General features: G+C 69.9%; 6 protein-coding genes across 8 annotated transcripts; 4 read left to right on the top strand and 2 right to left on the bottom strand.

The window, feature by feature from the left end:
* Positions 1 to 24: 24 nt before the first annotated feature.
* Positions 25 to 2,429, top strand: LOC118157370 (smoothelin-like protein 1; the record flags this gene model as incomplete). The annotated part of the gene is made up of 8 exons (XM_035311658.1): positions 25 to 413; positions 444 to 486; positions 670 to 822; positions 1,005 to 1,045; positions 1,149 to 1,265; positions 1,578 to 1,680; positions 1,745 to 1,899; positions 2,191 to 2,429. Coding segments are annotated over 8 exons (1,146 nt in total), but the record flags the coding sequence as incomplete, so codon positions are not given.
* Positions 2,430 to 2,488: 59 nt separating this feature from the next.
* On the bottom strand, positions 2,489 to 4,491 carry LOC118157369 (ubiquitin-conjugating enzyme E2-18 kDa-like). Of its 3 annotated transcripts, none has more exons than XR_004746619.1 (4): positions 4,477 to 4,491; positions 3,428 to 3,517; positions 2,846 to 3,033; positions 2,489 to 2,769 (listed from the first exon to the last, which is right to left on the bottom strand). XR_004746619.1 is itself a non-coding variant. In XM_035311657.1 (3 exons), exons 1-3 carry the CDS (start codon positions 3,769 to 3,771, stop codon positions 2,606 to 2,608), a joined length of 696 nt encoding a protein of 231 aa, XP_035167548.1. In that variant the 5' UTR covers positions 3,772 to 3,786; the 3' UTR covers positions 2,489 to 2,605. The 3 variants fall into 3 exon arrangements, 1 of the variants encoding a protein (XP_035167548.1); XR_004746618.1 differs by lacking the exon at positions 4,477 to 4,491 and adding an exon at positions 3,931 to 4,100; XM_035311657.1 differs by lacking the exon at positions 4,477 to 4,491 and having other exon boundaries at positions 3,428 to 3,786.
* Positions 4,492 to 4,640: 149 nt separating this feature from the next.
* LOC118157367 (plasma protease C1 inhibitor-like) lies at positions 4,641 to 7,329 on the top strand. Its single transcript, XM_035311655.1, is given in 9 exon segments — positions 4,641 to 4,728; positions 4,950 to 5,019; positions 5,098 to 5,415; positions 5,417 to 5,588; positions 5,676 to 5,813; positions 5,885 to 6,088; positions 6,246 to 6,388; positions 6,472 to 6,691; positions 6,922 to 7,329. Coding segments are annotated over 8 exon segments (1,515 nt in total). The 5' UTR covers positions 4,641 to 4,728; position 4,950; the 3' UTR covers positions 7,173 to 7,329.
* A 463-nt stretch (positions 7,330 to 7,792) lies between these two features.
* Positions 7,793 to 10,218, bottom strand: LOC118157364 (formin-like protein 5). Its single transcript, XM_035311653.1, is given in 7 exon segments — positions 7,793 to 8,109; positions 8,334 to 8,351; positions 8,353 to 8,443; positions 8,584 to 8,627; positions 9,012 to 9,328; positions 9,542 to 9,649; positions 10,101 to 10,218. Coding segments are annotated over 7 exon segments (786 nt in total). The 3' UTR covers positions 7,793 to 8,019.
* Positions 10,219 to 10,246: 28 nt separating this feature from the next.
* On the top strand, positions 10,247 to 12,557 carry LOC118157368 (polyribonucleotide 5'-hydroxyl-kinase Clp1). Its single transcript, XM_035311656.1, has 2 exons — positions 10,247 to 10,976; positions 11,853 to 12,557. Exons 1-2 carry the CDS (start codon positions 10,371 to 10,373, stop codon positions 12,522 to 12,524), a joined length of 1,278 nt encoding a protein of 425 aa, XP_035167547.1. The 5' UTR covers positions 10,247 to 10,370; the 3' UTR covers positions 12,525 to 12,557.
* Positions 12,558 to 17,410: 4,853 nt separating this feature from the next.
* LOC118157366 (palmitoyltransferase ZDHHC5-like) lies at positions 17,411 to 25,465 on the top strand. Its single transcript, XM_035311654.1, is given in 13 exon segments — positions 17,411 to 17,706; positions 20,630 to 20,751; positions 21,154 to 21,311; positions 21,437 to 21,606; positions 21,705 to 21,807; positions 22,113 to 22,204; positions 22,313 to 22,445; positions 22,853 to 22,976; positions 23,763 to 23,788; positions 23,790 to 23,876; positions 23,976 to 24,859; positions 24,953 to 25,132; positions 25,169 to 25,465. Coding segments are annotated over 12 exon segments (2,169 nt in total). The 5' UTR covers positions 17,411 to 17,602; the 3' UTR covers positions 25,119 to 25,132; positions 25,169 to 25,465.
* The last annotated feature ends 962 nt before the right edge of the window (positions 25,466 to 26,427 follow it).

Below are 26,427 nucleotides of genomic sequence, written 5' to 3' on the forward strand. Positions count from 1 at the left end.
GGGGGGGTGGCGGAGGCTGGGGGGGGGGCTGGAAAGGGGGGTGGGGGGGAGGCCAAGGGAGGAGAGGGCGGGGGGGGTGAGGCCACGGTGGGGGCACCAAGGGACAGCGGGGGTGAGCCCAAGGGAGCAGAAGATGGCGGGGGTGAGGCCAAGGCGGAGGCAGCGAAGGGCGCCGGGGGTGAGGCTGAGGGGGGGACAGCACAGGGCGCTGGGGCTGAGGCCAAGGCGACGGAGGCTGCTAGGGACGGGGGCGAGGTGGAGGCTGAGAAAGGAGCCGGGAGCGAGGCCGGGCCAACGAAGGATGCCAAGGGAGCGGAGGCTGCCGGGGGCACGGCCGATGGGGAGGCAGCGGCAGAGGCGGCGGAGGAGCCTCCAGCAGCACAGGCTGCCGGGGGCGAGGCCGAGGCAGAGGCCAGGGGCCTGGAGGAGGCTGCGCCGCACGAGAAGGCTGAGCCGGCGGCAGCAGGCGGCCCCCAGGGCCGGCAGGTGAGAGGGGACACGATCGGGGTGGCACAGCTGGGGACAGGGGTGGCACGGGGCAGGGACATCGGGGCGGCACGGGCGGGCGGCTGAGCTGAGGTGGGACAGCACGGGGACAGGGGACAGGGACGGGGCAGGACGCGGTGCCACGTCCCGCTGCCACCCCGCCTGTGCCCGCAGGCCCGGCAGGAGCCCACCTGGCTGCAGGACGAGGAGGACGAGCTGTGGCCCGAGTTCCCCCCGTGCTCACCCACCACGGAGGGGGCCACCAGCCCCACGTCCCCCCTCTCTCCCACATCTCCCGTGTCTCCTACGTCCCCCCTGTCCCCTGTGTCCCCCACATCCCCCACAGGTAAGGGCCATACTGGGCAGGGACACCGGAGTCCCTATAGATCCCCTATAGATCCCCACATCCCCTCCCTGTAGGGTCCCCTCTGTCCCCAGCCCAGGGATGCCCCTCAATCACCCCTGGGGGGTGTCCCCATGCTGGGTGCCCCCCCCCCACCCCGCTGACCCCTCTGATTTCCCCCACAGCTGGTGCTGAGGGCTCAGGAGGCAGCGAGAGGTGAGAGCCGGGGGGTGGGACCCCAAAACCCAACTGTCCCCGTAGGTGGCACCCCCAGTGGTGCCCCTGTCCCCACGCACGGTGGCCACACCTGTGTCCCCAGAGGTGCGTCCCCAGGGGGGGCACGGGACCGGGCGCCCCCCAGGGTGGTGGCCGTGGGGCGGCCACGGGCGAGTGCCAAGGCGCAGGGGCGCAGCGCCATCCTGGAGAAGTTTGGAGGGTGAGTGGGGCCGGGGGGGGGGGGACAGGGGGCAGTGGGGGCACAACGGGGCGGCTGGGGGGGAGCGGGGTGCGTGAAGTAGTCGGGGAGGCAACGGTGTCGTCATGGGGCAATGGGGGCCATGGGACAGCAGGGGACACGGTGGGGACACAGGGCAAGGGGGGGACACTGGAGTAAGGAGGGAGGCACGGGGCAGGGTGGGATACAGGGGAGGGGGGGCCCTGGGGGGGGGTCCCCTGGGGAAGGGCCCGGTGGGGGAAACGAACCGTCGGGGGACACCGTGCGCTGCCCCACGGAGCGGGTCGGCCACAGGGCAGCCAAGGGCCCGGCCCCGCACCTGAAGCGCCCGGGGGGCGCCGGCTCGGTGAAGGCCATGCTGCTGGAGTGGTGCCGCGCCAGGACCCGCGGCTACCAGGTGAGGGACGGCGGGGCAGGGGGGCCGGGGGGGCTGCCGGCACCCTGACCCCCTGCTGCCCGCCCAGAACGTGGACATCCAGAACTTCTCGGGGAGCTGGGGCAGCGGCCTGGCCTTCTGCGCCCTCATCCACAGCTTCTTCCCTGACGCCTTCGACTACAGCGGCCTGGAGCCCCACGACCGCCGGCACAACTTCGCCCTGGCCTTCGCCACCGCAGAGTGAGCACGTCCCCGTCCCCGTCCCTTCCAGACAGTGATATTTGCCCCCATGGGGAGGTTCAGGGTGGGAACTGGTGGACATTTCGGCTCAAGGAGAGGGGTGGGTTAGGTATTGGGACGGGGTGCCCAGGGAGGTGGTGGAGTCAGCGTCCCTGGGGGTGTTCAAGGAAAGGTTGGACAGGGTGCTTGGGGACATGGGTCAGTGGGTGACACTGGTGGTAGGGGGGTGGTTGGACCTGATGGTCTTGGAGGGCTTTTCCAACCCTAATGACTCTGATTCTGTGACTTTAGGGCTCGGGCCGACTGCGCCCCGCTGCTGGACGTGGAGGACATGCTGCGGCTGGCGGTGCCCGACGCCAAGTGCATCTACACCTACGTGCAGGAGCTGTACCGCAGCCTGGTGGCCAAGGGGCTGGTGAAGACCAAGAAGCGCTGAGCCCCCTCCCCGGTCCCCAGCGCCCACCCCGCTCCCCGCCCCAGCGCTTTGTCCCCCCGCGTGGATCCCCGGCAGTAAAGGATTGCAGTGCCCGGCCTTGTCTCTTTTTTTTGGGGACCCCACCGTGTTGAGGGCTCACAGGGACGAAGCAGGAGCAGCAATAAATTAACAACTTTATGGATGGAGTGTGGGGACCCATAGCGCACCGAGGTGGGGGCGATGCCCAGGCCCCGGGTGGGCTCAGAACAGAGCTGGGGTCCTGAGCTGAGCTCAGGACCCGGGAGGCTCGGGCCGCGGCTCCGCGTGGCGGCGGGTGTGTTCCTCTGCACGTCGCCAGAAGATTTCGGGCTGCTCGCTCAGCTCGCGGACCAGCTGCTGGCGCATCCCCCGCTCCGTGTCAGGGCTGTCCAGCAGCAGCAGCAGGTCCTGCAGCACTGCGGGGGTACCCGGGGGGGGGGATCAGCACCCAGACCCACCGCACCCTGGCACCCCCTAGCCCCCGGCACCCACCGTGGACGGCGCGGGTGGTGGCCTGCCAGTGGTCATGGGAGGTGAGGGGCTGGCAGACGTGGCCGTCCTCGTCCACGCCGGGGTGGTAGATGCTGGTCAGGAGCCTGGCACGGGGGGGGGCCAGCGGGTGGTGTGGGGAGAAGGTCAGCTCGAAGCGGAAGGCGCCCGTGTTGTAGGGGGGGGTTGTTCTAATGCACATATGGGGATGTCTCAGCCTCCCAGTGCCACCCAGGCACCGCGGGGACCCCTCTGGGATAGCCCCCACAGAGCACCCGTAACCCCGTGTCCCCCATGGGGGGGGTGGGAACCCCACCCAGAGCCCCCTCGGTTCTGCATGGTGTCCCCAAGGGAAGCCCCCCCCAGTGCTTCCCACAATAAGGACACCCCTCCCGTGTCCCCAAGGACCCCCGTGCAACCCCAGGACCCCTGGGACACCCCATGCACCCATGGCAACCCTGTGCACCCCTCATGCCCCTGTCCCACCCCCCCCCCCAGGACCTCCCCTGTATCCCTGCACCCCCAGAACCCCCCTGCCCCCAGGACCCCCCCGCGACCCCCCGCACCCCTGGACCCCCCACTCACGGGCAGCAGCAGCCCCCCCCAGCGCAGCACGTCGCCCCCCAGCAGCTGCAGATCGCGGACCCCCTTCCACTGCCGAGCCTCCTCCAGCTCCTGCGGGGGGGGGGGGGGACGAGATAAGGGGCGGGCTCACCCCGGTACACGCCCCGTCGGGGAAACGAAACTGGAAGTCGGCACCCACCGGCACCCCCCGGGACCCCCCGGGACCCACTGACACCCCCCGGCACCCCAAGGCACCGGGACCCACTGACACCCCCCGGCACTGGGAACCTCCTGGCACTGCACCCACCGGCACCCCCCGACACTCCTCGGCACCCCCCGACACCAACACCCACCAGCACCGGCATCCCCCCCGCGCCCTCCCCTCGGGGCCAGCACCCCCCCAAGTGCCACCAGCACCCGCCCCCACCACCCCCGCCCCCAAATACCGACCCCCTGCACCCCAGCACCGGGACCCCCGCCCCATTGGGGTGGGCACCCACCAGGCCCCCGGTGCCCCCACCCACCAACGCGAGTCTCCTGCTCATGGCCATCGGGTGCCCGGTGCCCGGTGCCCGGTGCCCGGTGTCCCGTCCAGCACCTTGGGGTGGGACCCACCCGAGGCCACCCCTTTGGGGGTGGGGCAGGAGGCTCCAGCCCCTCCCTGAAAATTGAGGTCGGGGGGGGGGCACCTGGGGGCAATAGAGGGGGGGGCTGAGGCAGGAGCCCCCAGAACCCCCCCCGGTTCTCAGCAGCCCTCCATGGGGCAAGGAACCCCCCGGGGAACCCCTAAAGGGGCTGTGTGGCCCCTACACCATGCGGGGAGATGTGTGGGGAGGGGGGGGCACAGCCCCCAGACCTCACCACAAGCCCGATGGGGACGTGGAGAGGGAGCGTGAGTGGGCAGAATGCCCCGTGCCACCGCGGGGGTCGTGGAGGGGGGCAGCTGGGGGGGCTAGACTGTCCCTTGGCACCACAAAGGTCATAAAGACAGAGCAGTTGGGTGGCTAGACAGTCCCTTGTCACCACAAAGATCATAAAGACGGGGCAGTTGGGTGGCTCGGCTGCCATACCCCAGCTTCCAACGAGTGCCTGCATGAGGGGGGCAGGTCCTCCAGCCGCAGCGGGGTGGGCCGGGCGATGCCGGGTCTGCACCTCTCACCGCGGGTGCCCCCGCCAAGCCCAGCCCCCAGCCACCGGGACTGATTTACGGGAAGCCTCCCCAGCCTCCCGCCCTCCTTAATTTTTAACCACGCGGGCCCGCGTGCGGCCAGTTCCCCCCTGCGCCCGGCCGGACACTCGGGGAGCGCCCCGCCGGCACCCAGGTGGGACAGGGGGGCTGCCTCCCCCATCACCCGGGGCTGGTGGGGGATGTCGGGCAGGGGGCACGAGGGGCTGGGGGTGCGCGGTTTGTGGGTACAGGTGGTGCAGGAACAGGGTGCTGGGGTGGGGGGTGAGGGCATTGGGAGCCAAATGGGGGGGGCCAGGGGATGGAGTAGGGGGTGTTGGGTGCCCTTCCAAGCCTTGACCAGTGCTTGCCCACCAGGATGGCCACCGTGAAGTTCTGCCTGCCCCTGCTGTGGGTGGTGGCCACAGCCACAGCCGCTGTCACCCCGGTAAGTGTGGCCCGGGGATGTGGGCTCCCCACCCCCAGGTGCCCCCCTGCCCACCCTCACTGGGGTCCCCGTGCCCAGGTCCCCATGCCGGAGGCTTCTTCCAGCACGATGAGCCTGGTCACAATGCAGCCGGCACAGAGGGTGTCCCCACGTCCTACCCCAGGCCCACTGGGGGACGTGGGGACGCCGTCCCCGCCTGCACCCAGCCCCGAGGAGCCCGTCCTGCACATCACCCTCGAGAACAAGGAGCCCCCAGGCACCCAGGAGCCGGAGGCAGCACCCGAGGAGCCCGGGACCACCACCAGCGGGAGCACAGCAGGACCTGCGCCTGGTACCACCGAGGGTCCCCCCGGCACCCCGAGCACAAGCGCTCCACCGTGCCCCGGCGACGAGGACCCCCCCCGAGGCCTGCGGGGCACCCACGGGGGCACAGAGGGCGGCGGTGGCCGAGGCCCTGGGCACCTTCGCCGTGCGTTTCTACCGGCACATGGCGGAGACGGCCGAGCCCAGCGCCAACCTGCTCTTCTCCCCCCTCAACGTGGCCCTGGGGCTCTCTCACCTCTTGCTGGGTGAGGGGCTCCCTGGGGCACCGCCACCCATCCTGGCACCCATGGGTGCCGCCGTGGGTGCCCGCTGAGCCTCGCTGTCCCCTGCAGGTGCCCGGGGTGAGACCCAGGAGCGCCTGGCCGCTGTCTTGGGCTACCCGCCGGGGCTGGAGTGCGTGCACGGTGCCCTGCAGCAGCTGGCCGCCGTGCCCGGGTTGCTGTCCGCCTCGCAGATCTTCCACGACCCAGGTGAGCCGGGTGTCAGCGGGGCAAAGCCGTGGCGGGGGGCAAACACAGGGCCTGATGTGTCTCCCGTGCAGACCTGTCCCTGCGGCCCCGCTTCTTGAACGAGTCGCTGCGCTTCTACGAGGCCCTGCCGCAGGTGCTGAGCGGCAACGAGAGCCTGGACCTGCAGCGCATCAACGCCTGGGTGCGCCAGGCCACCCGTGGGCGCCTGCCCCAGCTGCTGGCCCAGCTGCCCCAAGAGCCGCGCCTGGTGCTGCTCAGCGCCGTCCACTTCCAGGGTATGCTGCTGCCTGCGCCTGGGATCCACCCCGATCCGCCCGGGGATCCGCCTGGGATTTGCCCTTGGGTTCCCTGGTTCCCTTGGTCCACCCCGGGATCCATCCCAGCTTCCCATCCCCACGACCCCCCATCCCCACGGGTCCCGTGTCCCCGCAGCCCGGTGGCAGATGCCGTTCAAGGACAAGCAGACGGTGCCGCTGCCCTTCCTGCGCCCCGGGCTCCCGCCCGTGCCCGTGCCCACCATGACCAGCAAGAAGTACCCCGTGGCCTCCTTCACCGACTCCCGCCTGCAGGTCCAGGTACCCACACACCCCGACATCAGTCCCACGGGACATCCAGGTGGGATGTCACCCCCGCGGTGACACGCGGGTCTGTCCCCCAGGTGGGGCGGCTGGACCTGAGCGAGGGGCTGAGCCTGGTGGTGCTGGTGCCGCGGGGAGCCCCGGAGGCGCTGGGGGCGGTGGAGCGGGCGCTGGACCCCCCGACCTTCCTGGCGCTGCTGCGGAGGGCGGCCGGCACCCCAACGCGCGCCACCGCCATCGCCCTGCCCCGCATGCACCTCGACCTCACCCTGGACGTGGTGGCCCTGGTCCACGACATGGGTAAGGCACCCCCCATCTCCCAGCCCTATAACACCCGGGACGAGTCCCCCATGTCCCCAGCTCCCCAACGCCCCCATGTCCCCCCTGTCCCAGGCGGCCCCACCATCCCCACGCCCTCAGCATCCCCACATCCCTTAGCGTCCCCCATTTTCTGCCATTGCCCCCGGTGTCCCCCCGTGTCCCCACGTCCCTCCGTGTCCCCGCGGTGGTGCTGAGGCCGGGTGCCGCAGACTACGGGCTGTTCCTGGACGCGGAGCTGTGTGGGCTGGCACGGGGCCCAGCGGTGGCGGTGGACGCGGCGCAGCACCGGGCCGTGCTGGCGCTGGACGAGGCCGGCGTGGAGGCGGCGGGCGCCATGGCCACCTCGGTGGCCCGCACGGCCCTGCTGCTGGAGGCTCTGCAGCCCTTCCTCTTCGTGATCTGGGACCACGCCGGCGCCGTCCCCCTCTTCATGGGGCGCCTCAGCGACCCCCAGCCCTGACACCTGCCCCACGGAGGCCCTTGCACGGCCCCCTCCTTCCTGCCCTCCCTTTCCTCCATACCTCCTTCCTCCCCTCCTCTCCCTCCCTCTTCACTTCTCCCTCTCTCCCCCTTCCCATCCCTCCCTCCCTTTTTCCTCCCTCCTTCCCTCCCTTCTTACCCCTTCCCTCCTCTCCTCCCTCCTTCCTTCTCTCCTCCCCTTCCCTCCCTCCTTCCCTTGTCCCTCCCTCTCCCCTGCTTCCTCCTCCCCTCCCTCCATCCCTCTCTCCCCCTTCCCATCCCATCCCTCCCTCTTCTTCCCCCCTTTCCCCCCCCCCCTCCCCCCGCCCCCCGGGGTGCCGCAGAGCCCCCGGCCCCCAGCCACCCCATAAGCTCCGGGCCTGGGGCCCCAATAAATGCTCTGACCCCCTGCCGGGCTCCTGTTGGAGAGGGGGAGGCCGCCCGGGGGGGGGGGGTATTTGGCTATTTGGGGGGGCAATTTGGGGGCTATCGCCACCAGCACACCCCAGGGAGCGCTGGGCACGTGCCAGGTGTCACCTGGCTGGGGCTAAGCAAGAGGGGAGCAGCAGTGCCGGGAGAGGGGGGGGTGACACCTGGCACCTTCCAATATATATATATATATTTTTTTTTTTTTAAAAAAAAAAGCTTTTATTCCCCTAAAAAAGCTGCCCGCAGCCCCCCCCCCATGCTGGTGATGGGCCCTGTGCTCCCCCGGCAGAGGCATGGGGTGCCCCCACCACAGGGCACCGGGGAAGGTGCGGAGGTGGGGGGGGACACACCGCGTCGGCACCCCGGCACCGGGGACCCCCCCCCCAGCGCGGGTGCTGCGGGGTGCCCCCGCCGTGCCGTCAGTCCCAGCCGTTCTCCTTCACCATGTGCGACGTCTCGATGATGAACTTCCCCTCCTTGTACTTCTGGCTGCTCTCGAAGGCCTGCTCCTGGGGGGAGGGCAGCCTGAGACCCCCCCCCAAGCCAGACCCCTGCGGCTCGGGGGGTGCCCGGGTCACGCTGGGCACATAGCGAGGGTTTGGGGTGCCGGGGGCAGTGCCCACCCCGCACGTTTTGGGGTGCCAGGGTGCCCACGCTAAGGCTTCGGGGTGCTGGGGGCAGCACCCACCCCAAAGATTTGGGGTGATGGGGTGCCGGGACACGGGGAACTCACGTATTTCCAGCCCAGGGGGGGTTTTGCAGCTCTCGCAGAAGATGTCGGCCACCGAGTGCAGCCCGGTGAGCAGCAGCCGCTGCTCGGCCGGGCCGCAGCCCACGTTAACCCTGCGCAGAACCAGGAGCCGTGGGCACGCCAGGGGTGTCCCCCCCCCCCCCCGTCCCCTGAGCCCCTCAGGGCAGAGCAGAGCCCTGGGGGGGGACAGCCTGGCCCCGGGGACACCCGCCGGGCGCCCCGCGGTACTCACACGGAGTTGAAGAGGTAGGCACGGCCATGGCTGCCCTGGAAGGACTGCGGGGACACGAGTCACCAGCGGGGCCACCCCCGGCCCCACCACGCCACCCGGGGACACCGCCGCGGAGGGGGGACACCCGCGTGGGGGTACGGTGACCTCCAGGGGGTCAGAGCAGGGACCCCTGCCACCGAGGGACAGCACGGGAGGGGGGCACTCGGTGCCCTGGGGACACTGGGGGGCAGCGCTCACCATGACGGGGGGGGGGTAAGGGGCATCACGGGGACACTTGTCACCCTGGGGACACCACGCAATGGACGCCCACCACCCCGGGGACACTCGCGATGTACCAGCCCCCCCCCCGGGGGAGGATGCTCGCTGTCCCCCGGCCCCAAGGGGACACTCGGGGGGGACGGGACACGGTCGTAGGGCGGGGGGGGCACCTTGGAGATGAGCTCCTCGTGCCTGGCCAGGTGTGCCCGGCAGTGGACGCAGCTGTAGGTGCGGTGCGAGCGGGGCAGGTAGCTGTGGAAGGTCCGTGGGGGCAGGCAGGCGGCGGGGGGCAGGTGGCGGCGGGACGGCGGCGGTGGCACCGAGGGTGGCAGGGCCCCGGGGGGCCGGGGGGGCGCGGGGGGCACCGTGCACCCCCCGCAGAGCCGCTCGCAGGGGAAGCAGCGCAGCAGGGTGCTGAGAGCCGTCTTTCCTCCCGCGCCGGGGCCCCCCCAGGGGAGAAGGGGCTGGAAATAGGGGGGGGGGCGACCTGCAAAGGGGAGAAAGGGGGGGGGGGGCAGCGCTGGGACCCCCCCCGGGGTGTGGGGGGGTGGTCCCCTGCCACCCCCCTGGGGACACGGAGGGGTGGGGGGACGGGGGTGGGGGGACGGGGGGATCAGGGGTCTGGGGGGGGGGGTCCGGAGGGGTCTGGGGGGGCTCGGGGGGGTCCGTGGGGGTGCGGGGGGGTCGGTGCGGTGCTCACCGCCTGCCGCTGTCCCCGCTGTCCCCGGTGTCGCTGTCCCCGGTGTCGCCGTCCCCGGTGCCGGCACCGGGAGGGAGAAGGGGGGAGGGGATGGGGATGGAGAGGGGGGGGTGGATGGGGGGGGGGGGGCACCGCACGCCCGGGGACTGCATCACGGCACCGTGACTCATCCCCCCGCGTGACGTCACTGTGACGTCATCTCCGTGATGTCACCGCCATGACATCACTGCTGTGATGGCATCCCGGAAGGGGCCACTGCTGTGACAGGGTGGCGGGTGTCACCTCGGGGTCCCTCCCCCGACCCCCCCTCAGACTTCGCTCCCCGCAGAGCCCCCCCCCGGGGAGGGGCATGCAAATGAGATGCAAATGAGTTTGGTGCAGGGAGGGGAGGGCTCTGTGTGAGTGACGTGCAAATACGAGGTGAATGGTGCCGGGAGGGGGGGCACACGCGCTATAGGTGGTCCCTATCAAGACTACAGCCCCCCCCCGTGGGGGGGGGGGTTATATGCAAATGAGATGCAAATTAACCGCTCCTTGAAGCATGCCCGGACTACAACACCCAGGATGCCCCGCGCGGCTGCCATGGCAACGCCCCTCCCGGCGGATTCTAGTGACATCACTTCCGGCGCGTCCCGCGGCCCCAGCAGGGCGCCGGTAGGCGGGTGGGGGGGCGCCATGTTGGGGGGGGGAGCGGGAGGGGCCCGGGGGGGCCGGAGGGGGGCCTGAGGGGGCCGGGGGGGCGGCGGGGATGCGGGGAGGGGGCGGCGGGTGAGGGGCGAGGCCCCGGCGCTGCATCCCCGCCGTCCGTCCCGTCAGGGCCGGCGCCAAGATGGCGGAGGAGGGCGGCGAGGAGAAGAAGCAGGTGGCCAAGTTCGAGCTGGAGCGCGAGACGGAGCTGCGCTTCGAGGTGGAGGCCTCGCAGACGGTGCAGATGGAGCTGCTCACCGGCATGGCCGAGGTGTTCGGCACCGAGCTGACCCGCAACAAGAAGTTCACCTTCGACGCCGGCGCCAAGGTGGCCGTCTTCACCTGGCACGGCTGCACTGTGCAGCTCAGCGGGCGCACCGAGGTGGCCTACGTGTCCAAGGACACCCCCATGCTGCTCTACCTCAACACGCACACGGCCCTGGAGCAGATGCGCCGGCAGGCGGAGCGCGAGGACGAGCGGGGGCCGCGCGTCATGGTGGTGGGCCCCACCGACGTGGGCAAGTCCACCGTGTGCCGCCTGCTGCTCAACTACGCCGTGCGCCTGGGGCGCCGGCCCACCTTCGTGGAGCTGGACGTGGGCCAGGGCTCCGTCTCCATCCCCGGCACCATGGGCGCCCTCTACATCGAGCGGCCAGCCGACGTGGAGGAGGGCTTTTCGCTGCAGGCCCCGCTGGTCTACCACTTCGGCTCCACCACGCCCGGCACCAACATCAAGCTCTACAACAAGGTGAGCCCCAGGGACCTGACCCCGCGGACTGACCCGCCTGCAGCAGGGCGGGGGGTCCCTGCCTGCCTCCGTGAGTCTGGGGCCACCCAGTTGGCTTTGGTATTGTGTGACGCCACGTCTGTGCCGGGCTCAGCCCTGACACGAGGCTGACCGCGGGTGTCAGCTTGCAGCAAGGAGCTTGGCCCCGCCAGCCCCGGTAGGATCGAAGCTGTGCAGCTTCCTTTCCCTTCCCGCTGCCCTCAGGCAGGCTGTCAGCAAGCGGAGAGCCCCCGGGCAGAAAAATGTCCCGCAAAAACACGAAGAAGCCGATCGGAACCCGCAGTGTCCTGCTGCACCTGCTGCTTGGTGGCAGTTGGAGGCCCCTGTTTGGCCCAGAGCCACCCTCAGCCCCGATCCTGCCCTTGTCCCATTGGTGGGACATCAGGGAGCACCCTTAAAGAGCTCATAACACGTTTTAGGAACGGCTCCAGCGCTGAGCCTGGCTGCTGACGGGGAGGATGGATTTCCCCCCAGGGGGCTGCCCGCAAGCCGGGCATCGCTCCCGTGTCAGTAAATAAACTCCCAAGTGCATTTAGGGACGTTGCTGATGGTCAGCGCGTCCCTAAGCACAGGACAGGGCCTCGTGGAGTGGCCTCCCGCCGCTTTGGGAGCAAAACCTCCCGCCCAACCCCCATCAGAACCGATGTGGTTTGCCTGGGAGCGAGTCCCAAAGGTGATGGTGAGGGTTTTCTGGGGGCTGAATTTTGGGACGCTGAAGTAAAAGGGGTCATTTGGGATGATGCGGCGAGGTGAGGGCTGGCTGCGGGGAGCGAGGCGGGCAGGGGGAAGAGCCCAGCTCCCGCCGTGCCCCTAAAGCTCTCCCCGTCTGCCCCGCAGATCACATCCCGGCTGGCCGACGTCTTCAACCAGCGGTGCGAGGTGAACCGCCGCGCCTCGGTGAGCGGCTGCGTCATCAACACGTGCGGTTGGGTGAAGGGCTCGGGCTACCAGGCGCTGGTGCACGCCGCTTCCGCCTTCGAGGTGGACGTGGTGGTGGTGCTGGACCAGGAGCGGCTCTACAACGAGCTCAAGAGGGACCTGCCCCACTTCGTGCGCACCGTGCTGCTCCCCAAGTCGGGCGGTGTGGTGGAGCGCTCCAAGGACTTCCGCCGCGAGTGCAGGGACGACCGCATCCGGGAGTACTTCTACGGCTTCCGGGGCTGCTTCTACCCCCACGCGTTCGACGTCAAGTTCTCCGACGTGAAGATCTACAAGGTGGGGGCTCCCACCATCCCGGACTCCTGCCTGCCGCTGGGGATGTCGCAGGAGGACAACCAGCTGAAGCTGGTGCCGGTGACGCCGGGCAGGGACATGGTGCACCACCTGCTGAGCGTCAGCATGGCCGACAGCGCCGATGACAACATCTCGGAGACCAGCGTGGCCGGCTTCATCGTGGTCACCGGCGTCGACCTGGAGCGCCAGGTCTTCACCGTGCTCTCGCCCGCGCCTCGCCCCCTGCCCAAGAACTTCCTCCTCATCATGGACATCCGCTTCATGGACCTCAAGTAGCGCCCACGGGGCGCCGAGGGGCGTGCGGGGGGACGCGCCCCATCCCACGGGGGGCTCCCGGGGGCTGGGTGTGCCCTGCGGGCCGCTGCGGTGACAGTGCGCCATGGCACGTGCCGGGTGAGCGGTGCCCGCCCCCCCGCTTTTATACTTTTTGTAGCTTTTCTTATTAAATCCCTGCCTTTTGCTCGCCGGCTCCTGCTGCCTTCTGCCCCTGGCCGCGGGGAGGGCACCCAGGGGGGCTCAGGGCGAGCCCCCAGCCCCAGGACAACCCCCCAAAACCCGGCTGTGTGTGGCTGGGGGGACCCCTGGGCACCCCTTGTCCCCTGTAGGGGTCCCGTGTCCCCGTGGGCTGTGGGGTGCCGCCCCCCGCCCCAATTCCGTGCTCGGGGCTCCCCCAGCACCGCGCCCCCCTCCCCAGCACGGCGCACCCCCCGCCGACATGGTACGACCCAACGTGGCGCACCACGCGCATGCGCCGCTCCCCCCTCCGAAGCCAACCCCATGCCCACGTTCCGCCCTTCCTTCCCTCCTCCCTCTGCGCATGCGCCGCTCTGCCCCCGAAGCCAGCCCCGTGCCCGCACTCCACCCCACCTTGCTCCTCCCCCACCCTCTACGCATGCGCACCCCCCCCCGCCCCTCTCCTTCCAGGCGGTTCCCCGGGCGGCAGCCAATGGGGAGCGGCGGGCGGTGCGCAGCCCCACTGCGCAGGCGCGGCCGTGACGTAGTGGCCCGGCCGCCGGAGCGCGGCGACGGTGTGGGCCCGGAGCGCTGCCCCGCCGCCGCCTGGGCCGCGCCGAGCCGGTGAGTGCCGGGGGGGAGCCCGGGCTGGCCCTGACGGTCCCCGGCGGGACCGAGACCGCCTCCATCGCGCCCACAGCTCCCCCGCGACCGCCCGCGGAGCCCCCTGGCCTCCCCTCCCCCATCACCGGGTCTCACCGGCCCCCCCCCCCTCCCTTACCGGGCCTCACCGGGCAGCCCCCGGCCCCTCCGCCTCGGTCCCGGTGCCCCCCGGCTGCACGGCCCCGCGTGTGCCCCCGTTCCTTCGAGCTTCCTTCCCCCGCCTCCCCTGCCGGCGGTTTGCTCCCCGAGACGGGTCCCCCGCTGGCTCCGGTGCTGCCCGGCCCCTGCCGTCGCCCGCGGGCCGGCCCTGCCCGAGCGTTGGGGGCGTTAACGGGGCGTATCGGGGTGGTTACGGGGCTGGGGGTGTCTGCTGGGGGGTGTTGGTTTGGGGGGGGGGGTCGGGGTCTGTGTGCGGCGCCCCCCCAGCAGCTTTCTCCCGTGCCCGGCCCAGGCGGCCGCTTCCTGCTGCGCCTGCCCTGCCTCCAGGCTGTCCTAGCCCGGTTCCTGCAGCCCTCCCTCGCAGGGATTCACACGGCCACACAGGGCTTTGGGTGGGAAGGGACGCCAAGGATCGTCGGGTTCCACCCCCCTGCCACGGCAGGGGCGCCTTCCCCCAGCCCAGGCTGCCCCCAGCCCCATCCAGCCTGGCCTTGGGCACCTCCAGGGACGGGGCAGCCCCAGCTCCTCAGTGCCCTTTGATTGTCTTCGCGGCCTCCTTTGGACTTGCTCCAACGCCACAGCCGTGTTCCTGAGGGGAGCGGTGCCGTGAGTGTCGGCGTGATTGAGTTTGAGGGGGACGCGAGGCCGGGATCCGCGTGGGCAGCGCTGGGCTGGGAAGGGCTCCATCCCGGCCGGGTGTGCGAGGCGGAGCGGCAAACCCTCCCGCGGGCCTGCTGCTGGCAGGTTGCTTTCTGAAAAGCTCGCCTGTGAACTCGCAGGGTTTTGGTTCCTGTGGCCCGGCGGTGACCGGAGGCTGGGCGCCCGGTCCTGGCCGCACGTTGCTGCCCTGCCCGGAGAGGAACTGCTCCTCGCAGCGCGTTTCCGCGCTGTTCTCCGGCCCTGCTGACGTAATGGGCCGCGCTGGCAGGTGTTCAACCTGACTTCTCGCTAAGCGGGGCCAGATTGTCGGCCTGAAGCCTGCTAATCCCAAATTACCAGCCCCGGTTAGCTGGTGGCGTCTCCCTGCGACGAGATGAAAGCCCCGCGGAGCCACCCCCTGTAAGGCTGGGGAGGCGGCGAACGGGCGGAGCTGGCCTCACCGAGGGGTGCCGAGGAAAAGGAGCGTGCTGGGGCTGCAGGGAGCAGGCGGCGCTGGCACCGGCTTCTCCCAGCGCCTTGTGGGCGCGGGCAAGGCGGGCTGGGGACGGGGCAGAGCACAGCTCGTTGTCCTGGGCTTGCGTCGCTGGGAAGGAATGGCTTGGCTGGTAAGCGAGAAGAGCCGGGCAAATGCCCTGCGAGAGGGTGCTGGGGCTGGAAAAACAGACGGAAACCCCGGAGGAGAGGGAAGAGTTTGTCCCCGGTGCCACACCATCCCATAAAGCCTGCCTGGGAGGAGCAGGGAGCAGGGCAGGGCCCGAGAGGCGGGGGAAGGAGGGGCTGGAAGGGGCTGGGGACAGGAGCAGAGCACGGATGTCCCTCAGGTGAGTGGGGTGCGGGTGGCCTCTGGGGCTGGGGAAGAACCGAGGGACTGGGAGAGAAGGGAGAGGTCGAAGGAGATGGGCTGCGGGAAGAGGAAGCCAGGGAAGAGGTGGTTTGGGAGAGCTGGTGTGGAGCCCAGAGAGGAGATGTCTGGGGAAGTGCACGCGGGGATCCCGGCCCTCCTGCAGCTCCTCCGTGACTGGCAGCGGGAGGTCAGGCTGTGTTAGGAGAGGTCTTGCACCCGGAGGTGGCCAGCAGCCGGGACGGGCTCCCCAGGGACGTGGGCATGGCCCCGAGCCTGCCGGAACCTCAGGAAGCCTTTGGACAGCGCTGCGGGACGTGAGGTTGGAGTTTTGGGGCGGCCCCGCCTGGAGCCAGGGCTTGCACTCAGTGACCCCTGCGGGTCCCTTCCAGCTCGGGGCGTTCTGGGGTCTCTCCCCTGCCTCCCTCTGCGGGGGGGCTCGCTCCTGCACAGCCCCACACCGGTTTTAGCTGGGCTTTGGAGGGAAGCAGAGCACCGACGGCGTGGTGCGAGGAACAGAAGGTCCCTGCAGGAGGAACGTCGCTGCTAGAGCAACGAGCTGCGGGCTCTGCTGGGCGGTGGCCGAGCGAAGCCGGGGAAGGCGGCCCTCACCTCGTGCTCCTGTGCGGCCCCGGGAAGAGTTTGCAGGTGGAAGCAGAGCTTTGTGCTGGCAGCGGGGGGGGCACCACGCTCATGTCCTGCCAGGCTTCCTCGCAGTCGCACGGGCAGACGAAAACCTGGGTTTCAAAAGTTCAGCTCGCTTTGTGCGGGGAAGAGCCGCCCCGCCGTGGGAGCGGTGTCTCCATTAGTCAGCCCGAGTGCCTGACGCCTCGTGTTGTGACTGAGCCCAGCTAATTGCCGTGCCTTCGTGTCATTAAACGCGCCTCCAATGCCGCGCCGCGGCTCTCTCGACCTCGGTGAGCGTTTAGTCAGCACGGACGGTTTCCCCGCCCGCCCCGGAGGACAGAACTCGGAGGGGCAGCAGGGGACGAGGCCGGGGGCAGGCAGATGAGGAGCCGTGCGCCCGGGATCCACGCGGGAGCAAGGAGGCAGCGGGCGCGCGACACGTGGGGGAGAGATGGCTGCAGCCGGTCCCCGGGCGGTGATGGGGCTGGGCTTTGGGGCAGGTCGCTGCCTCCCGCTCCTATTTTTCCTCCGGTTTCTCCGGCAGCCAGGGCCTCCTGCTGCCAGCGCTGGTCCCGCCAGTTCCTCCCCTGCTCGGGACCCTGCTCTTCCCCGCGGGCGTCCCCTGGGGGAAAGGGGACGGGATTCCCGTCCTCCCGCAGCCTCCGCCCTGCCATTAGGCCTCCAAGCCTTTGATGAGCCCCTTCCCCTGGGGCAGCAGGCGTTCCGCACCACGGGGCTGGGGCTGAGGCCATGGGCACGGGGCGGGAGGCAGCAGCTCGCCGCCAGCCGCGCTCTCCCTCTCCAGGTAGCGGCGTTCTCGCCGTCCCGGTGGGGCTCCGGCGAACGTTTCCCCTTGAAGTTTCCACTGCCTTGCTGACTTCTTCCTGTCCTCTTTTCCAGGTGAGGCGTGCCGTGCCCGACGCCCGGCTTTAAGGTTCCGTGCAGTTTCCTTAAACTTACGGACTGACGAAGAGCAGCTTCCCCTCCTCTCCTCACGGCCAAAATGGAGCAGACTGAGAGCTGCCCCCGTGCCGCTCGGGCCGCGGGCGAGGCAGAGCCGTGCAGCAGCGTCCTCCCCTCCGAGGGGCTGCGGGGCTTGTGAGAGCGCTCCCTGACGGCTCTGCCCCCCCGGCCCGGCCCGAAATGGTCGCCGCAGGGAAGGTTTGATGAAATTCCCCTCGGTTGGCGGCAGCTGGGTGGAAGCGAAGCCCGCTGGAAGGCCGGAGGGCCAGGAGGAAGGAACGAGTAGGAAGAGGGCGAAAACGCGATCCGCCGGGCCTTCCCCGGCAGCCCCCCTGGCGCAGAAAGGATTTACAGCTCAGCCTCGCACCAGCTGTTCCTCGGCTTTACCGGGTGAGGGAGAAATCAATAAAATTAAACGGCCACCGCCAGGCAGCCGGCCCCGGGGCCCGGAGAAATCAGGGAGAGCGCTGCTGTGACCGCCCCCAGCGAGGGGGAGGAGGAGGAGGAAGCCGAGCGGGTCGCTCCGGAGACGTCCCCCTCCTCCCGTGCACCCGCCGAGGGGGCCGCGGAGCTGGGCAGGGAGAAGCAGCTCCTGGCGGGGCTTTGTGCGAGAGGCTGAGCGGCGTCCCGCAGCCAGCTCCTCACCTCGACGCCAGCCCGAGCCACGTGGGGACCTTTTGGGAGGCCGTCGCCTGACGAAGGAGCTCTCGGCGCTCCTGCCCCGACGGCTGGTTGAAACCCAGACCCGGTTCTCTGCTCTGAGCTTTTAATTTGGATTTTTTTTTTTTTTAACTCTCGCTCCCCGTGCCACGAACTCTCTCCGGAGGCCGCAGCGGACTTCTCCCGGCCTCCTGCTCCGGCCAGAGCTCGCTCGGGGAGGCTGGGCAGCGCCTGGGCCCCTTCCTCCTCCCCTCCCCTTCTCACCTAGCTCTGACTGCAGCTGGGCCTGGGCTATGCTGCAGGGCGGATTCCCCAGCAGAGCTCCACCATGCCAGCAGCGTCCGGAAAAAGGTTCAAACCCAGCAAGTACGTCCCGGTCTCGGCCGCTGCCATCTTCCTAGTGGGAGCCACCACCCTCTTCTTCGCCTTCACGTGAGTCCGCCTGGGTCTCGGGGTCCCTGGCCAACGGGGGAAGAGTCGGGGGAGAGGCCGGGGCTGGCGTGGGGGGCTGCGGGTGGGCAGCGCCGGCTCCCTCCCGGCAGCGAGGCAGGCAGCTGGCGCTGTCCTTCAGCGGGGCGCCGCCGGCAGCTGGAGCCTGGCAGAAAGCAGCAGGGGCTGCGCTACCGGTGCGGGGAGCTGCAGGGGAGGGAGTGGGTGCGCGCCGCCTTTCCGCTCGCAGGGGGCTCTGAGGGGCAGCCGCACGGCCCCCCACATCCCGGCCGTGCCCAGCCGGGAGCTGCCCGGCCGCCGCTTATCAGCGCGGCCCCGCGGGCACGGCCGCGGCCAGGCGCGGTGCTGCAGAGCAGGTTTGTTGGGAGGGGGAGCGCCTGGGCAGGGTGGCTGTAATTGCAGGGCGGCGGGTGCTGGGTAACCTACTTGATGACACCGCAGGGAAGCTGCAGCTTTCACACGGGTTTCACTGGGGTTTCGCTGCTTGGTGCGGCTGCCCAGGGAGGGAGGCGTAAGGGGGAGCTCTCCCCGTCCTCGTGAGGCTCCGCTCGTGTCCGCGGTGCTACCGGGTCATCAGGAGGGGCTGCGGCTGCCGAGCGCGGGGCTGAGGCAGGCAGCAGGGCAAGGGACGTTCCCGCCCTCCTGCACGGGATGAGCAGCTCGGCGGCAGCTCTGTCTGCTTCCAGCCAGGAGTTCCCCTGCCGGGGCAGTTTGTCCGTCCCTGCCCCTCTTACGGGCAGAGGCCAAGGAACCAGCGCTGCGAGGAGCTGGCACCACCTCCAGCCCCTGGACAAGGACGGGTGGCTCTGGCACCCCATGGCACGCGCCGTCTGTCCTAACAGGACCCCAACTCCCGCAGCACTCCTGTTTTGGGGACCGCAGCGCGGATCTGTGCCCGCGGAGGGGAGGGGAGGCCGGGCTGGGGAGAGGTGGACCAGTCGGGCGGCAGAAAGCCCGCCTGGGCTGGAGCTGTGACTCAGTGCGCCCGGCAGGCCGGGGCTCTGCCTTCCCCCGAGCTCTCTCATGTGCTGCCAGGGACAAGTCTCGACAGAGCCGGGCGTGCTGCGCGCCTGAGCTCGGGGAGCAGACCCGCCGAGTTCTCCAGGACGTGCGTGGCGGCAGCGGGGAGCAGCCTTCCTCCTGCTCCTCCTCCTCTTCCTCCCGAGGGCGTCGCGGTGCTGGGACAGGGCGTGCAGCGTGGCGTGGCCGCGCACCGCCAGCCTGGCGGGCAGGGTTTAAAGTCCCCTGGGTGCAGCACGGCCCTGGCAGCTCTCCCGGGCAGTGGCAGGCGCCGGGTCTCGCCGGAGCTGATAAGGCCGGGGGTTAGGGGCCGGCCCCGAGGTGCGACGCCAGCTCCTGCACTCAGTGCTCCTTCCCCGGGGCTGGAGTTCAGGGGGCGGCACCGGGCGGGCGGCTCTGTCCTCCGTGCCCCCACGCTGGAGCTGGGTGCCCGGCCACCCCGAGGTGATGGCAGGGGTGTTCCTCCCATGGCAGCCCCGTCTCTGTCCCTGCTGGCGTCCGTCTGGGGCTCGGGCCGGCACGTTTGGCTCGGCCCCGCTGTGGGCATTGCTGCTGGCAGCGACTGTGACGCGGCGATGGGGCTGAGTGGTGGCTCTGGCTGCCCTCCGTTCCTTTCAAGCCAAGAGTTTGGGCTCGGGCATGGCTTTCCTAGAGAGAGGGGCTCCCTGCCCTGCGCTCCTGGCAGGGCTTTTCCCACCTTCTGCCTCCCCTCTGCCCCTCTCAGCGGGGCTGGGAGCCTCCTGTCGCCTTGGGGTGTTGGGTGTAGCAACGGGGAGCTCGGCTCTGCCCTTCCGTGGGACAGAGTCCCCTGAGGAAGGGGCACGGTGCCCTCAGCGCCATCCGTGCGAGGACATGGGATGGGAAACACCCCGTGCAGCGAGGCCAGAGGGCAGCCCCGGCTGTCCTCCAGGGCAGGTCAACCCCCGTGGGGCCGAAGCCCTGCGTGCAGACACCTCTCCTCCTCCTCCTCCTCCTCCTCCGCGCCCTGCCCCGCTGGGCTGGCACCACCCTGCGGGCGGCACGGCGAGGCGAGCTGCCTCGGGAGGCAGAGCCGGCACGGCCGGTGCTGTGCGGGCTGCTGGGGAGCCGCTCCTTGCCCCGCAGAGCTCGTGGGGAAACGCTGGGGCGATGCCGCCGCAGATAGGTCGAGGTGGGGAGGCAGCGCCCCGGGGGCGAGGCTCCCTCCTCCCTCCCGAGGTTCCCAAGCGGCGCTGCCCCACGTGGAAAGCTGCCACCCTCTGCGCCCGCTTCTCGGCAGGGGCGGCGCAGCAGCAAGACCCCAAGGACCCCAGGACCGCTCGTCCCAGCGGGTGCCGGAGGAGGCCCCTTCCCCGCTACCCGCTGGGGGCTGCGGAGGACCCGCTGCCACAGGTCGCGCCGTGCGCTGCCCCCTCCGCTCTCGCTGCCTAAATCCACCCGCGTTGGGTGGTGCGGGGGAAAGAGAGGGACAGATGCTGCCCTAGATCCGCGGGATTAAACTCCCCGCAGCAAAGCAGCTTAGGGAATTACTCTGGTGCCTCCGAGGGGGAAGCCCGCTGCCCCGAGCCTGCACCCAGCGGGGCCGGGTGGGTGGCGGCTCCCTCGCCCCTCTCGCAGCCCCGCAGAGGAGCTGGGTGCGGGCTGGGGCACCGAGGCTCCCCCGGGGGCTCCCCCGGGCAGCGTCTCCAGGCCGGGTTCCACCTCTTGGCTGCGAGGGGGAGGAGCGGGACGAGCTCTGGAGCTGCGGCTAATTCCCCGCTCCCTGGTGCCTGCTTGTGGAAGGAAGGGGGATGGTTTTGGGGGGTGAGGAAGAACGAGGGCCTGGGGGGCACCAAGCGAAGCCCCCTCGCTGCCCCCAGGCCTCCTCCTGCTGTGGCCGGGGGTCTCAGAGCCTTTGTGTACGCAGGTGCCCGTGGCTCAGCCTCTACGTGTCCCCAGTCATTCCCGTCTACAATGCCGTCGTCTTCCTCTTCGTGCTGGCCAACTTCAGCATGGCCACCTTCATGGACCCAGGCATATTCCCACGAGGTGAGCGCGGCCCTCGTCGGGATCACCTGGCACAGAGCGAGTTCCTTCCTCGGGGGGAAAAGAGGATTACGGGACGGGAAAAGGGTCGGGGAAAACCGGCCTTCCCCGCCCGGCCGGGACCAGGCGGTGACACGCTGCCGGGAAGGTCGCGCTGGGTTCGCGGCCCAGCTGGTGGGATCAGGTGGTGAAAGTCGCCTAAATCCTGGCCCCTTGCGGGCTTGGGGCAGGGCTTGGGGGAGCTCCTCCCTCTGTCTGCCTTCAGTGCTGCCCGTGACAACGAGGTGCGCTGTGTGGTGGCAGAGGAGGGTTTTGCCAGGGATCCTCAGCGCAGGAGGGCAGCGGGGGTGTGGTGGTGCGCGCCCCGTGCCCTGACGCCCGGCCGCGCTGGCGTTTCCCCGCTAGCTGAAGAAGACGAGGACAAGGAGGACGACTTCCGAGCTCCCCTTTACAAGACGGTGGAAATCAAGGGCATTCAGGTACGCATGAAGTGGTGTGCGACCTGCCGCTTCTACCGGCCACCGCGCTGCTCCCACTGCAGCGTCTGCGACAACTGCGTGGAGGTGAGCAACCGCCGGCTCTCGGCGCCTCTTCGCCTCGGCACAGCCGGGAGCCCTCCGTCGTAACGCCCAGACGTGGGCACGAGGGGCCGCCGGCCCGGCCCCTCACCGGCTTTCCCCACCCACAGGAGTTCGACCACCACTGCCCCTGGGTGAACAACTGCATCGGGCGGCGCAACTACCGCTACTTCTTCCTCTTCCTGCTGTCGCTCACCACGCACATCATGGGGGTCTTCGGCTTCGGCCTGCTCTACGTCCTCTACCAGGTGGAGCTCTCCGGTGTCCGCATGGCCGTCACGTATCCTTCAGGGGTTTCTGGGGGCCGGGCGTTGGTGGGGCCGGGGGTGGCGCGCGGCGGAGCAGGGCTGTGGCTGTTCCTTAGCGTCCCGCTGGCAGGATGGCCGTGATGTGCGTGGCCAGCTTGTTTTTCATCCCCGTCGCCGGCCTCACCGGCTTCCACGTGGTGCTGGTGGCGAGGGGCCGCACCACCAACGAGCAGGTAGGTGTGCCGGGCTGCTGCCGGGGCGCTCAGCGCGTCAGAGCACCTCCGGGTACCTCGGGGGGCTGCTTGGGATGAGGCCGACGTGGGCAGGGTGGGCTGAGGCACGGGAAGGGCAGTCCCACGCCACCCTCCCAGCAGGAGGAACGGGCCCAAACCGAGCAGTCTCTGTCCTTGGCTGCGCTCACGGCAGGGCCGGGTGAACCCCGAGCAGCTCAACCTGGCCGTCCTCGCCGGGGCAGGGGCTGCACCGGGGACCCCCCGCGGCCACTGCCCGTCCCGGCACGATGCTCCTCGTCCTGCAGGTGACGGGCAAGTTCCGGGGAGGCGTCAACCCCTTCACCAACGGTTGCTGTAAGAACGTCAGCCGGGTCCTGTGCAGCTCCCCAGCCCCCAGGTAAGCGCAGCGCAGCGTGGCGAGCGTTTTCCCTGCCATGCCCGGGGAGACCGAACCGCCCCAGCTGCAGGCCCTCACCTCCTCTGCCCTCTCCCTGGCGTTCACCAGGTACCTCGGGCGTCCGAGGGCCGAGCAGACAGTGCTGGTCAGGCCCCCCTTCCTGCGGCCCGACGTGTCGGACGGCCAGATCACCGTCAAGATCATGGACAACGGTATCCAGACAGAGCTGAAGAGGACGAAGGTGAGGAAAGTGGGGGGTTAGCACTGCCCCCGCGGAGCCCAGGGGCGCGAGCCTGCATGCGTGAGTAAAGAACCGAGCGAGCCTCGTCACGCCCCGTGTCGCCCTCCATGTCGTCTCGTGCTGCGTCCCCGTGGGACTGGCGCCCTGCCCGTCCCATGCGGCAGCAACCCCACGGGGCTCTGCACCCTCCCTCGCCCTTCCCCGTCCCGCTCTCCGCCCTCGCAGTCATTCGGAGGTCCCCCGTCCTCCGCCCTCACCGGCACCTGGGACGCGCACCGCCTTCAAGCTCTAAGCCGCTCGGATGGGCCCGGGGGCACCCAGGCTCGGCGCTCCTGCATGTTCCCCGCCTGCCGGGGGGAGAGCCGCGGCCTCGGCACCCCCTGACCGCCTGCGCTTTGTCTCTGCAGTCCAAAGGAAGCCTCGAGGTGACAGAGAGCCAGTCCGCCGACGCCGAGCCGCCACCCCCACCTAAGCCAGACCTCAGCCGCTACACGGGCCTGAGGACACATTTAACCCTGGCCACCACCGAGGGTAAGGAAGGCGAGCAGGGCCCCGGCCGGCCGCTGGGAGGGGAGCCCAGGGCTGCGCCCAGCACGCCAGGAGCCAGGGCTGCAGGAACAGGCTGCAGAGCAGACGCGAAGCACGTCGGCACGCCGCACGGTGGGGCAGGACGTGCCTGCGCCTCTGGGCTGGCACTCGAAGAAGCCTGGGGGCTGCTTACAGCCAGCCCCGCTCCGCCGGAGGAGGGCAGGGACCGAGCAGAGACCGCTCCTCGGCAGCATGGTGGCTGGTGGGAGCCGCCGTGAGAGGCAGCAGAGGCAGCTTTGCGGGAGGCTGCCGTGCTGTAGGCAGGCACAGGAGCACAGCCCGGGCGGAGGAACGGCAGGCCTGGCTTGGTGGCAAGGAGCGTGCTTGTTGCAGCCTGCACGGCTTGCTCTCCCCGCTCCCCTGAGCACCAGATCGAGCTCTGCTCAGAGCCGCCGGCGTGGGCTTGGCACGAGAGGTGGGGTGAGAACAGGAGCTCGGACACCGCTGCGTCCCAGTCCCTCGTGTGCTGCCAGCCCCGCTGACCTTCAGGTCCCGCCACGGCTGCTGCAGGGCCCGGGAAGTGCCCCCCGGTGCTGCGGGGTCCCATCTTCCATCCTCCATCTCAGCCCTCCCCGGAGCACCTCCCCTCGAGCCTTTCCTTTTCGCCTCCACCTCTGTGGTCTGTCCGCCCCAGGCTCAGAGCCGGTTCCGGGGGGAGGAGGGCGCCGGGCAAGGCTTCCTGCACGCAGCCTTGGCCCTGAGCACCTCTCCCTCTTCCTCCCCCTGCAGACAGCGGCTTGCTAGGCAAGGACAGCCCCCCCGACGCCCACCATGTACAAGTACCGGCCCGGCTACAGCAGCAGCAGCAGCTCGGCCGCCTTGCCCCACTCCACCAGCGCCAAGGTAGGGCCGTGCCCGCGGGGGAAGCTTGGGGTGGGCTGCGTGGGCTCGGCGGGGAGTCGCCGCCTTCCCGGGAGTGACTCCGCTGCGTCCTTCCCCCAGCTGAGCCGGGTGAACAGCCTGAAGGAGCCCAACTCCATCTGCGACGGCGGCCGCAAGCCCAGCTACCGCTCGGAGCCCAGCCTGGAGCCCGAGAGCTTCCGCTCGCCCACCTTCGGCAAGAGCTTCCACTTCGACCCGCTGTCCAGCGGCTCCCGCTCCTCCAGCCTCAAGTCGGCGCAGGGCACGGGCTTCGAGCTGGGCCACCTGCAGTCCATCCGCTCCGAGGGCACCACCTCCACCTCCTACAAGAGCCTGGTGAACCAGACACGCAACGGCAGCCTGTCCTACGACAGCCTGCTGACGCCCTCCGACAGCCCCGACTTCGAGTCGGTGCAGGCCGGCCCCGAGCCTGAGGCGCCGGTGGGCTACACCTCGCCCTTCCTCTCGGCCCGCATCGCCCAGCAGAGGGAGAGCGACCTGCACGGCCGCTTCGCCGCCGGCTCCCCCAAGCACGCGCCGCCCCGCGAGCCCTCGCCCGTGCGCTATGACAATCTGTCCCGCCACATCGTGGCTTCCATCCAGGAGCGCGAGAAGCTGCTCCAGCAGCCGGCGGCGCCGGGCAGGGAGGACGATGCGGGGCCGGCGGACTCGGGCGTCCAGCCGGCGACGCCGGGCTCCGGCAGCGCCGCCCCCCGCGGCAGCTCTTCCTCGGACGATTCCAAGCGCTCGCCCCTGGGCAAGAACCCGCTCACCCGCCCGGCCCCTCCCCGCTTCGGCAAGCCCGAGCCCCCGCATGCGCTGCGGGTGCGCTCCCTCGGCTCCCCCGAGCAGCCCGCCGCCCCCCACCTGGGCAAATCCGTGTCTTACAGCAGCCAAAAAACAGCGTCTCCGGCCGGCATCCCCGAGGCCGAGGAGGTGGCCTTGCAGCCCTTGCTGGCCCCCAGGTAAGCGCGCGTGTCCCCGGGGAGGGGGGGGGGCGCCCCAGTTCTTTCCGCCGCGCTCGGCGGCTCACCCCGTGTCCCCGTTTCCCCCTGCAGAGACGAGGTGCAGCTGCGGACGTCCTACAGCAAGTCTAATGGGCAGCCCAAGAGCCTGGGGCCGGCCGCCCCCGGCGCGGGGCCCGTGCCCCTCAGCAGCCCCACGCGCGGTGGAGTCAAGAAGGTGTCGGGCGTGGGGGGCACCACCTACGAGATCTCCGTATGAGGGGCAGGGCCCGGGCACCTCCTCCCAGCGGGGCACCCGCTGCCACCCAGGGGCCTCCCCGCGGGCACGGACGCTCTGCAGCCCCCGGGGACGAGGGGCGGACGGGCTGGCGGCGCTTCCCTTCCTGATTTTTGGTTTCTCCCCGTTTCCCCCTCCCCTCCCCAGGACTCGGGTGCTGCCCTCGCGCCCCAGCAGCGCCCCTCTTCCTCCGAGGACCGCGGGGGGGCCCCGTCCCGCGGCCCCCCCGCCCCGGGCCAGCCACTTGTGGGCCTTGTGCAATCACTCGCTCGCCTAGTGTGGTAGGAATGGATTGTTTTTAAAACCAGAATAACTTTTTTTTATTATTATTGTTACCGGATTCTATTTTTTTTCTCTTTCTGAGTTACCAGGTGTGTGTATATATAAATATCTATATATATAAATATAAATATTAAAAAAAAAAGAAGCAGAAATTATATATCTGCCCCGAGAGAGGGAGAAATCGCCCCGGCGGTGCTGCCCACGCACCAGCCCTGCGGGCACACGACGAGAAGGGGAAGGTGCCTGGGGGCAGCAGGGGTGGCAGGCACAGCGCCCCGCCCCGCTGAGCGGCGTGGGAGGCTGCCCGGACCTCTTCCTCGCTCCATTTTTTGGGTTTTGGAGCCGCCTCCTGCAGCCCCCGAGGGCACGGGAGGGATAAAGGGCGAGGGCCGGGGCAGCTGGCGCCCCGCACGCCCCCCAGAGCCACCCCCTGCCCCCGCGGCAGGGCCAGGGGGGCCTGGAGAGCCGCTGGGGGGCTCCAGCCGCTCCGCCCCCCTGGCTCCTGCTGCTTTTTGTACGTTTCCCCGGGGGCTGTGGTGGGCTTTTTGGTTTTATTTCTTCCCGACGGGTGTAAGAGGGGTTCCTGGCTGTCACGTGGTTGGTTTTATTTCCACCTGGGGACGAGGAAGGCCGGCGGGGCGCAGCCCCCCACAGCAATATTTTCTCATCACATGCCAAAAAAACAAAATGCAGACGGGGAGCCCAGCGCTCCCCAGCCCCTGCCGGGCCCCCCCCGGGGCCCTTCACGCATTACTTTACTCGTTCTCTACGGCAATATCTCTCCTGGGGCCTCCGCAGGGCCATGCCATTGGTTTTTTTTAATTACTATTAGCCATTTTAAAACGAGGAATAAAAGGATATTTAATGAGCCATCCCAGCAGGCATGCGTGTGCTTTATTTTAGTGGCCGGGGACGGAGGCTCCTGAGAAGGGCTCATGCTGTCCCTCCGTGTCTCAGCTCTCCCTCCTCAGGGAGGGAAGGAAAAGGGGCCGGGGGGGGGGGGGGGGGC

The sequence above is a fragment of the Oxyura jamaicensis genome (assembly GCF_011077185.1).
Source record: "Oxyura jamaicensis isolate SHBP4307 breed ruddy duck chromosome 5 unlocalized genomic scaffold, BPBGC_Ojam_1.0 oxy5_random_OJ106499, whole genome shotgun sequence".
In the NCBI taxonomy this organism is placed as follows: domain Eukaryota; kingdom Metazoa; phylum Chordata; class Aves; order Anseriformes; family Anatidae; genus Oxyura; species Oxyura jamaicensis.